General features: G+C 30.5%; 1 protein-coding gene across 1 annotated transcript; it reads right to left on the bottom strand.

Annotated features, from left to right (window-relative positions):
* Nucleotides 1-410: 410 nt before the first annotated feature.
* LOC107613963 (WRKY transcription factor 6) lies at nt 411-2,688 on the bottom strand. The gene is made up of 4 exons (XM_016316165.3): nt 2,296-2,688; nt 1,710-2,213; nt 1,513-1,626; nt 411-1,368 (listed from the first exon to the last, which is right to left on the bottom strand). Exons 1-4 carry the CDS (start codon nt 2,506-2,508, stop codon nt 682-684), a joined length of 1,518 nt encoding a protein of 505 aa, XP_016171651.2. The 5' UTR covers nt 2,509-2,688; the 3' UTR covers nt 411-681.
* Nucleotides 2,689-10,524: the final 7,836 nt, after the last annotated feature.

The following is a 10,524-nucleotide window of genomic DNA, read 5'->3' as shown; positions in this document are numbered from 1 at the left end:
CTTCACTTAGTTGCATGCCAAGTGATGGGTCCATGAATGGCCAAAAACAACTTGAACATGTCCCTTTTCACTACTCATCCTTTTTTGTCACACAATACAACACAATAATTTCTATGCTACTCACATAAAAAAAAATTCATATAAAAATAATGGTTAAGATATATATACATATTAAATAATTTAATTAATATATTAAATTATGAAATTATTTTTAATTCTTATCTTCATAATAGATATTTTCATATCATCAACTAACGCGTCTCAAAATGTCTCATACCGTCTTCTTGAATCCCCAATTTCCTTTTCTTTTCTTTTGCCATTTGGTACACGTATCTACAATTCCCTCTCTTTCTTTGCATACTCACTATTTACCTTACAAAATCACAAACAAACAAACAAACAAACACAAAGACAAAACAATAATACTCTATTACAATTTTATTTTTCTTTTTCTCATCCTTTATGACATTTGTTTTGTTTTTTTAAATACAAATTTTGAGCTTATAGCTAGTAAGACATAATAAAAGGATATAAACTATTTCTCTAACAATAATATACCCCTCAACCGAACTTAACAAAAAAAAAAGTAACAACCAAAACTCAATATATGTGTTCCCAAATATAAGGAGAAATAAATAAAATCAAAATTAATATAAAAAAAAAAGTTGAAAGTGTGATTAACTAGTTCTCTGATGAGAAATTGGAACTGTTGATATTATTATTGCTTCCATTGGTATTGTTGTTGGGAGTACTAGTGTTGTTGCCATTATTAGCAACAGTGCTATTGTTGGTGTTGCCATTATTGTTTTGGTGTTGTGCACCTCCAATAATGGAAGTAATAGCAGCTGCCAAAGCAGCAGTGAAGTTAGGATCAGCTGCAATGGCAGCAGTGGCAGCACTAACTGAATCTGCGAGCTGCGGAGGAGGCGGCGGGGGAGGCTGAGAAGAAGGATCAGCATCCTGAGAGAGTTGAAGGCCTGAGAACTTAGAGTGGTTATAAAGAGCGTGGCCAAAGATGTGAGGCAGCAATGAAGAAGGGTTAGGTGAGTGAGGGAATGGTAATTGGAAGTGGTTTTGGTGGTTTGGGAATTGCAAAGGGTTAGGGGAGTGAGTGAGGTCCAAAGTGACAGTTGGGAATGGTGCTGAGGCTGAGATTGTGGCCATGCTTGAGGAGCAAGGAAGGAGTGTCCTTGTTAGGAAGTTAGCATTCATAAGGCCATCACTGCTTGACATTGATCCCGAGAGAAGCATTCTTGCTGCTGAAGATGTTGTTTGTGCCATTGCCATTGCTGCTGGTGGCAGAGGGTGGTTGTGATTCCCTTCATATGTTGTTACTAGTATTGTTCTGTCCTCAGCACACCTTTGTACCTGTACAAATCATATCCCATCCAATCAAATATTTCATTGTATCTTTTTGTTATTTAGATATTTTTTGTAATAGAAGTACATAAGGTGTAATCACCTAACAAATATTTTTAAGGTTTTTACTTTGAAAAGAATGATTAAAAGTACCTGTTTTCTAACAGGGCAACCTGCAGCCATGGTGCATCTGTAGTATGCTCTTGGACATGGGTTTCCTTTTGCCATCTTCTGCCCATATTTCCTCCATTGGCATCCATCCGTCATCTGACACATAATTTCAGATACATGTTTCAATATGTTTTTAACACACGACCCTCTTTTGCAATAACATAACTAATTTGACATACCATTGGAGCCTCTGATCTAGCTCTAACAGAGACTCTGGCTTTTCTCATAGTGGCTTCAGCTTGATCAACATTTCTTGGAGCCGAGGGACTATCCTCTCTGCTATTCTTTTCTTGATCATCACTGCTTCCATTCTTCCTCTCTGGAGACTTGGACCTCTCCGACGAAGAAAGCGAAGCCTCCTCCCCCGTCTCAGCACCGTTAGTGGCCAATCCAAGATCCATGAACTGTCTTGGAGCTGCGTCTTGCTTCTTCTCCTCCTCCTCCTCTGGCTTGTGTTGTTGCATCAAAGCCACCACTTGCATCTGCAGGGCCTTGTATTCCGCGGTTACACGATCAAGCCTCTCTCTCAACCGTTGATTCTCCGCCTTCGTTCGCTCCAGCTCCGCCAGAATAACAACCGTCTGATCAGGGACGGGTCTTTTCTGGTGTGAATTCGGTGAGATGTCATCGTCGACAACGGATTGATCGCTGCTCGTGTTGGTAGTAAGAAGATTCAGACCAGTCTGAAAGAATGAATGAAAATTGAGAAGGTTCGGATGCGTAATTCAGAAGTAAAGACACGGTATTCGTATGCATGATACTTACGTTTACTTTGGAATCCAAGATATCAGAATTCATGGTGTTGTGGTGGCGGTGATGAGGAGGAGGGGCAGAGGCAGAGGCAGAGAAGAAGTCGTGTTCATCAATGAGAGGTCTCTTGTCATGGTGGTGGAGGGAGCAGGTGAGGTTGACTTGGAAGGGCTTAAGTGAATTGGTGGCGGTGGCGGTGGTGGTGGTGGTGAGAGTGGTGTTATCCATAAGGTGGTTGCGGTGAATGGATCTGAATCAATGGAGAGTCCACAGCCATGAATTGAAGTTCAATGGGAAATGGAAGAATATAAGAAGAGAGAGAGTGAAGTCATAGTAAATGATGCATTTGGACTCGGCAACAAAACAGGGTAATTCAGACTTGAGACTCAACACTTCTCTTAGCTTTTCACTTTTTATAACTATCTTTTCCTCCTTTTCAATCTCTTTTTCTTATTCCTTTTCTATTTTTAGTGCATACCACTCTTTTACTGATTAGATGAATAGATAATTATTAGATAATTTAATATGTTTAATTAAATTATTTAATATATTACGAGTTAATATTTTAATTATTGTTTTTAGATGAAGATATTTTTATTTTAGTAATAAACTATTCATAATATATTACTAAATTACTAAATTTAAGCATGATTTATAAAATCTCATTAGAAGTTCAATTAATAAGATTTCATGAAAGATAGAAGTCTTCCGATGAAAATTGTTTTCATTAGTAAAATTCGAATCTAAGACTTTTAAAATTGTATTTACCATTTTTTTAATCCTATATTGGTTTTATCACGATCCTACCTAGGTTGGAGAATGTGGGTGCTAACAATAAACTTACAATGGGGTATTTTAGTGTAGTCTAGTTGTATATTAAGCCCTCTTAATTATGTAATACTGATTAGTACATACACAATATTTTTGCCCCATTATTAAAGTTTTTTTGTCACTGATTTTATTTTTCTCGTGGTTTATGGTTCTTGATTATAGTTCAGTTCTTAATCATTGGACATCTCAAACTCAACTATGAAGTAACCATTGAAATATAGGTATAATTTTGGTCATAAACAGCTTTTACAAAGATGATGACTAAATACTGAATATTAATAAGAAAAGATTTTTTTCATTAATAATTAGAAAAACTAGTTTAAATATATTTTTCTAAGCGCATTGTTAAAAAAAAAATCGAAGGTAATTAGTTAATTAAAACCCTAGTGAAAATAGGGTACGTTAGTCAACGATTTTGAAGACTAATTAGGTATAGCCGTATAGGAGACTGAGACTCAAACACGTATAGAATAGTTGGGTTCTGATACGAAGTACAACTAACTTGACCTAGTAATAATTATGAATTAAACCCTCATACAATACGGATCTTTAATGTTTCACTTGTAATTCATGTACCAAAGTACTTTTGTCCTTTGTATTCATTTAATTTTCTTCATATTTTCCGGTTTTTCACCTCATTTCCAAGTTTTCCATTATACATGTCCAGCTAATTTAGTATTATTTCTAACAAATTATAACAAACACATGAAAAAGTCAAAACAGTAACTACATAATTTCAGCATATTTAAGGTGTGTGTTTTTATTGCAAACAGAACGAGTAGAGTTTGTTCTTATCACTTCATCACTCATAAAAGCTTAGGGGTTAAAAATTGAAGTAATAAATGGTAGGTCATGCATTATGTTGAGTTTAGGAAGAAATGAAATGTTTAGTAATTAAAAAATACAGATTTGTTACCCATTCAAATAATATTGTCATCTAAGTCCAATTAAGTAGATTTAACACCAACAAAAAATATTCTCATTAAAAAAGCGTGATTACACACGCATACATCATTCTTTCAACCAAGTCATTAACATTCACGCGCTACGTTATCGTCATCGTCTTCTTCTTCTTCTTATCATCATTCTTTTGTTGCTGCTGTTATTGCAGTAGAAGGTGAGGAAAAAGACTTTTGAATTGTGCAGGACAACGAGTTCAAATGCACCTTAATTCACTTAGAAATGAACCGAAATTATATAATAATTGCAACAATATTAATCCAAAAATGAACCAAAATTACATAATTGATTGCGACACAATTAACTCGGAAATGAACTAAAATTACATAATGATTGCGACACAATTAACTCAGAAAGAAAGAGAAGCAAAGAACAATGGTAAAGAATTTGCAGGTTTGAGAAGCAATGGATGTTAATAATAAAAAATTTTCAACATAAACTTAGACATTTTTACATGTGAATTTCAAGTTCAACTAAGGAGAATTTAGATACAACAGAAGAAAAGATTTTTAAAAAAGACCTTTTAGAGAAAATGAGTATATTCATGGTATTTTATATTAAATTCATAATTCATATTAAAATTATTTGGTTCATTTTCTTGGGTTATGAAGGTTGATGAAATATTTTTTTCTCTACCTTTGTAGAATACTTGAAAAATATTCATTGTATTCGATATTTCTTGTTATATATATTTTTTGTTTAGTTTTACTGGTTTTCTAAAACCTTGTCTAAGAGCTAAACTCAAATTTAACACATAAACTCAGAAATTGTGTTAATTAAATTTGAATAAATTAAGAAAAATTTTGAGAAAATGAAATAAGAAGGAGAATATGAAGAAGAAAAAGATGAAAAAGAAGAAGAAGAAGCAGTAGAAGATGAGGAGGAAGAGGAGAAAGAGTTTTGAATTGTGCAGGACAACGAGTCCAAATGCATCTTAAGTCACTCAGAAACGAACCAAAATTATATAATGATTGCGATACAATTAACTCAGAAATGAACCAAAATTACATAATGGATTGCGACACAATTAACTCAAAAATGAACTGAAATTACATAACAATTGCGACACCATTAACCTAGAAATGAACTGATATTACATCATGATTGCGACAGATAAACTCAGTTCGAAAATAAGCACACAAACAAGACTAAATCATGAACATAAACACATTTAAAATCAAATTTGGATCAGACAACGTCATTAATATGTTTCTTCTTCTTTTTTGTTTGATATTTTATTCTCTTTTTCTTGGTTTTATTCCTCTCAAGAGAGTAAATAAAAAAGAATTTTGAGAAAATAAAATAAGAAGGTGAAGATGAAGAAGAAAAAGATGAAAAAAAAAAGAAGAAGAAGAAGCAGTAGAAGATGAGGAGAAAGCATTTTGAATTGTGTAGGACAACGAGTCCAAATTCACCTTAATTCACTCAAAAATGAACCGAAATTATATATATAATGATTGCGATACAATTAACTCAGAAATGAACCGAAATTATATCATGTGGAACGCTAGCTCCTTTGGTTCCTTTTGTGCATATTTCTGATTCTCACTTGAAGTTAGAAGATGTCTGGCACCATGGGCATTGGCGGTGGGATATTCTTTGCACAATGATTTCGGAAGAAGTTAAACTTGATTTGATGCTCTTTGATCCTATCAAGCAGGCAGGAGATAAAACAGCTTGGTTTTGGACAAACTCAAATACTCTCACCTACTCGACTAAAAGCGGGTATGAATGGCTATTGAAGAAGAAATTTGGCTGGAATGATAATGAAAATTGGCTTTGGCTTTGGCGCTTGAGAATACCAGAGAAGATAAAGTGTCTGCTCTGGCTTTGCCTCAACAACGGAGTTTCCACAGCTAGTTACCGGTTTCAAAGAGGTATTTCTACTTCTGATTTTTGTCAGAGATGTTATCTTGCTCTAGAGGATATTAACCACTGCTTTAGGACTTGCCAAAAAGCTCGTCAGATTTGGATTAGCTTAAATTTGGGAATGACCGCTGAGGACTCTAGTTTGGAATTTGTGTCTTGTATTCATTCTAACCTCAACAAAAATGAGTTTCTCTTTGCAGCGGCCTTTTGGTGAATTTGGAGGGATAGAAACAATGACATCTTCCACCAAGATGATCCATGGAGTAAGGAGAAAATTGTTCACTTAGTTAAACATGCTGCTCGAGATTTCTCTAATGTTGTTATCAACCAAAAATATATTATTCCTTCTTCTTTGAAATATAACTGGGAACCACTTCCAATGAATGTCTGTAAAGTGAACTGCGATGCAAGCGTTTTTGAAAATGAGCAATTAGCTGGCTTTGGATGTATTATTAGAGACAGCATGAGAATTTGGATAAAAGGTTGTTCTGCTAGTATACCTCTTTCTAGTGTTCTCTGTTGTGAGCTTCATGCTATTTGGAGAGGGCTTGTTATGGCTTGGGATCGCGAGTGCAAAGAGGTCATATGTGAAACTGATAATCTTGATGCGTTTCTTCTTGTTTCGCGAGGCACAACCAGCATGATTAGGAATGACTCTGGTCTGCTTGACAAAATTAAAGAGATGCTCCAGCGGAATTGGACAGCTACTTTAGTGCTCATCCAGCGAACAACAAACAAAACGGCTGATTTAATGGCTAAGACCGCTGTTTTAAACAAGCAGGTGTATCTAGAGTGGTTACTGCCTCCTAATAATTTAGACATTATTATTAGAGAGGAGTACTACTCTTTTTCTTAGGTCTTTTTTCTTTGTGTTATGTTCAGTCACAAATGCGACACAATTAACTCAATTCGAAAACAATCACACAAACAAGATTGAATCATAAACAAAAACACATCAAAAATTAATTTTGGATCAGACAACATCATTAACATGGCAAAAATTCAATGATAACAATAATAATAACGACGATAACGATAACGACAATATGTATAAGAAGATGATGATGATAACGATAACGATAACGATAACGATGACGATCATGATGATGACGATGATAGAAGAGGAGAAGAAAAAGGAAGAAGAAGAAGTTCAAATGAGAAAAAAAAAGGAGGATGGGGGTGGTGGTGTTATTGGTGATGACGATAACAAAAGAGAAAGATAACGAAAAAGCACGTGTAAATTTAAAATACTTAGTTAGACTTAGTTAGGGTTATGACTTGGATGTAGAATTTTATTGTAAAAAATATTTTGATAAAAAATTATCAAAATTTATTATTTTTAGTTTTATCTAATGCTTCATACAATAAATAAATATTAAATAAGATAATTTTGCATTATTTGGGCTGATTATGTTTTATCTTTTTAATATTATTATTTTTTTTAATTTTTTATGATAACAAATATTATTTAATTAAGTTTAAAAGTTGAAATTGTAATTTGATGAGTGTATTATTAATTTATTATTGTGTAGCTTTGTGTTGATATTTTAATGGCAAAAACATAGTTTATTATTGGTATTATTTGTACAGATTAATCTTTGTTTGGGTTAACAACAACGTTTAGCTTCCAACATACCAAACAAGAATAAAGAAGAACTATCATTATTGATATATTGAGTTGCCGCACTAATTCAATTCGTATAAAGAATAAAAATCGAAAAAGTGGTTATTTTTCTTTTTTGGCACCAAAACTTTTTTTTTATTAAACTGTGATAGAAGAAAAAGATTAAAATTTAGAGTCAAAAGTAAGATTAAAATTGCTGACTCACTTAATACAATAAAAATAACTTTAGCTCCAAAAACATCAGCAAGGACTTCAAGTAGTGCTCTATGCAACCATAATCTGAGTGTGTGTTTGGATTTACGTTGGATAAATTAGAGTTTAAATGAAAGTGATTTTGTAAAATTGATTTTGGGTAGAAGTGAGTTTGTGTCAATATATTTATGTTTGGCAATTTTTACTAAAATTGATTTTGACAAAATAAATATTATTTGAATAATATTAGTTAAAATTAATTCTAAATAAATAAATAATTAATTAATTACTAAAAAAATATAATATTAAATTATAATATTATTTTTTAAATATATTTAACCTTTTTTATATTTTTTAATATTTTTTATATAGTATTTTTTTATAGTATTCTATTTTAGTATATTATAATTTTTTATTATTATAATAAAAATTAATATTTATTTATAAAATTAAAAATAACATATAAAAATTGACAATTTTTTAAATATTTTTATAATAAAAATTAATATTTATTTATTAAATTAAAAATAATATATAAAATAATATATTTTAGTACTTTTTTTAAGTACTCTTAATAATTTTATTTTTATTATTATTTTAGATTCTAATATTTTACTAGTTATATTTTTATTATTATTTATAATTAATTTTTTATTTAATTTATCATTTTTAATAAGAACAATAATACATTTTATAAAAAATAAAAAAGTAAACAGTGCACAAAAATTAGAATAATTGTTTTAATACTCTCACTATTTTTTATTTAGAAAAATTATGTAAAAAATCAATAACAACTAGCAACAAATCTAAACGTACGTTGAGTAAAAGCAGAAGTTATAATTTTTTACTTCTAGGGAACGAGCTTTTGTGATACAAAATCACGTTGGCGTTCAAAGAAAAAAAAGTTGCCAAATATCAAAGAACAGCGTTCAAAGCACTTAAACGCAATTTTATCCTCTCTAACGTGTTTTACAAACACACCTGAGTCGTCATTTGCAAAATTGATTTGCTGTTGTTTTTGCAATACCATTATCCCTACTATAATACTCATTTTTGGGAGAAAAATATAACCGTCCCAAGCAAACCTTCAATTTTTTGAAGCAATGTACCTTTACAAAAGAGGCATTCATCCAAGCTTTGAGGTTGAAGAGTGAAAGTACACATCTAGTTTTTCCTAAAACAATATTGCTATATTTCTTCTTCTTCATTATTGTTTACCCTGGATATCATGATTTTTTAGTTAATTTTTTTTCAGGAAAAAAAGCTAATCTATGAAAAATTTGTAAAAGTCAACGAGAGAAAAGGTAAAGAGAGATACACTTAGAAAAAAATAATTGATTATGTCAAATTTTTTTGATATAATTTTTGATGTGTCATAAGCATGAAAAGTTTTTCTTGTTAAATTAAGAGAGTACTTAGTGAACAAATCTAAACTAAGTTAGCTTAGTGGCAGATTTGGTTAAAAATTTGATGTGTTACTTAATAGGATTAAAAAGAATTATCGAAAATCGATGAATGTAATTTTTCTAAAATTATAATAAAAATTTTACTATTGTTATAGTGGAGACTAGAGGTAAATTAAATTATACTAAGTGACTAAATTAAAATACATGGTGGTTTAAATTTTTTTTCTTTATTTTGTCTCTACTATCATTATTATGAGACAAAATTGTCTCCTATATAATAATTTTAATATCAATTTTAAATCTATTTTAGTAATTCACTTCAAAAAAATTTTAGATTCAATCTCTTTTTCTAGGTGATTAAAAATCTTTAACTTATCTATAAAAAGTAGACAAATATCTTTTATTAAAATCATAAACTCTTAAGCTCTATACATATATATATAACAATGATCATGAGTAAAAAAATTATTTATATAACCGGTTATTTTTTAAAAATTAAAATGTATAATTATAAGTATATTATGTATGCACAAAAATTAATTATCAATCAAATTAGAAAAAAATAATAGAGTGCATTTCTTATAAAAAAATATTTTTAAGCAGATAGATAATAACATTTTTTTTTAATATTGGTTATTTAATTTGCGCTTCTAAATAGATACAACTAACATGAGATTTTTTTTTAGTTTTAACAAAGCCCTTCAAGATCAAAACATGAGATACTGATGAATAATGTTCAAGTATGAAATGCAGATGAGCACATAAATGGTATTCAACATCTGACAAGCTTCATTTTATATATATATATATTCCTTCATTTGTGTGGAGTCTACTACTTTTGAAATAAATTTACTAGAATGCAATTTTGTTATGAGAATTCATAAAAAAAATTTAGCAAATTTTTAATAATTACCAATTTGTTATTTAGAAATTAGAATGAAGTCATTTATTTTTTAAGTTAAAATGATTATTCCCTTTCGGGAAAAAAAAGGTGAATTTCATGCATATAAAAGGATCTAATGAAGCATATAAAGTTATGAGGTTAAATTAACAAGGCAAGCAACAAGAGAGAGTGGTTTCCTATAGCTAACTAGCATCACAATAGAAAATAATGCTCTTAATGCATATGAAATGATGGTGTGTACAAAGGACAAAGAAGAGAACAAATGATAACACACCCACCTCAAAATTGTCTTGTATAGCATCTTTTTCTTTTATCAAATACTTTTATGGATGAAACATTGTCTTCTATAGCTAGTCTCCTAGGTGGAAGTTGATTATTTGTTATCCCTCTTATGTCTTATTCTTTTTCATTATTTTTTTATTTTAAAAGAAGAGCCAAAAAGAAAAAAAATCATTAGT

The sequence above is a fragment of the Arachis ipaensis genome, chromosome B8, assembly GCF_059453495.1.
Source record: "Arachis ipaensis isolate K30076 ecotype BB chromosome B8, ASM5945349v1, whole genome shotgun sequence".
Taxonomy (NCBI): Eukaryota; Viridiplantae; Streptophyta; class Magnoliopsida; order Fabales; family Fabaceae; genus Arachis; species Arachis ipaensis.
This window is presented reverse-complemented; position numbering and strand designations above follow the sequence as displayed.

Coding starts and splice junctions, on each gene's coding strand:
- LOC107613963 (XM_016316165.3), bottom strand. CDS start 2,508: ATGGATAACACCACTCTCACCACCACCACCACCGCCACCGCCACCAAT. Junction 1,627..1,709: donor CTAGATCAGAGGCTCCAATG/GTATGTCAAATT, acceptor ATTATGTGTCAG/ATGACGGATGGATGCCAATG. Junction 1,369..1,512: donor GTTGCCCTGTTAGAAAACAG/GTACTTTTAATC, acceptor TGATTTGTACAG/GTACAAAGGTGTGCTGAGGA.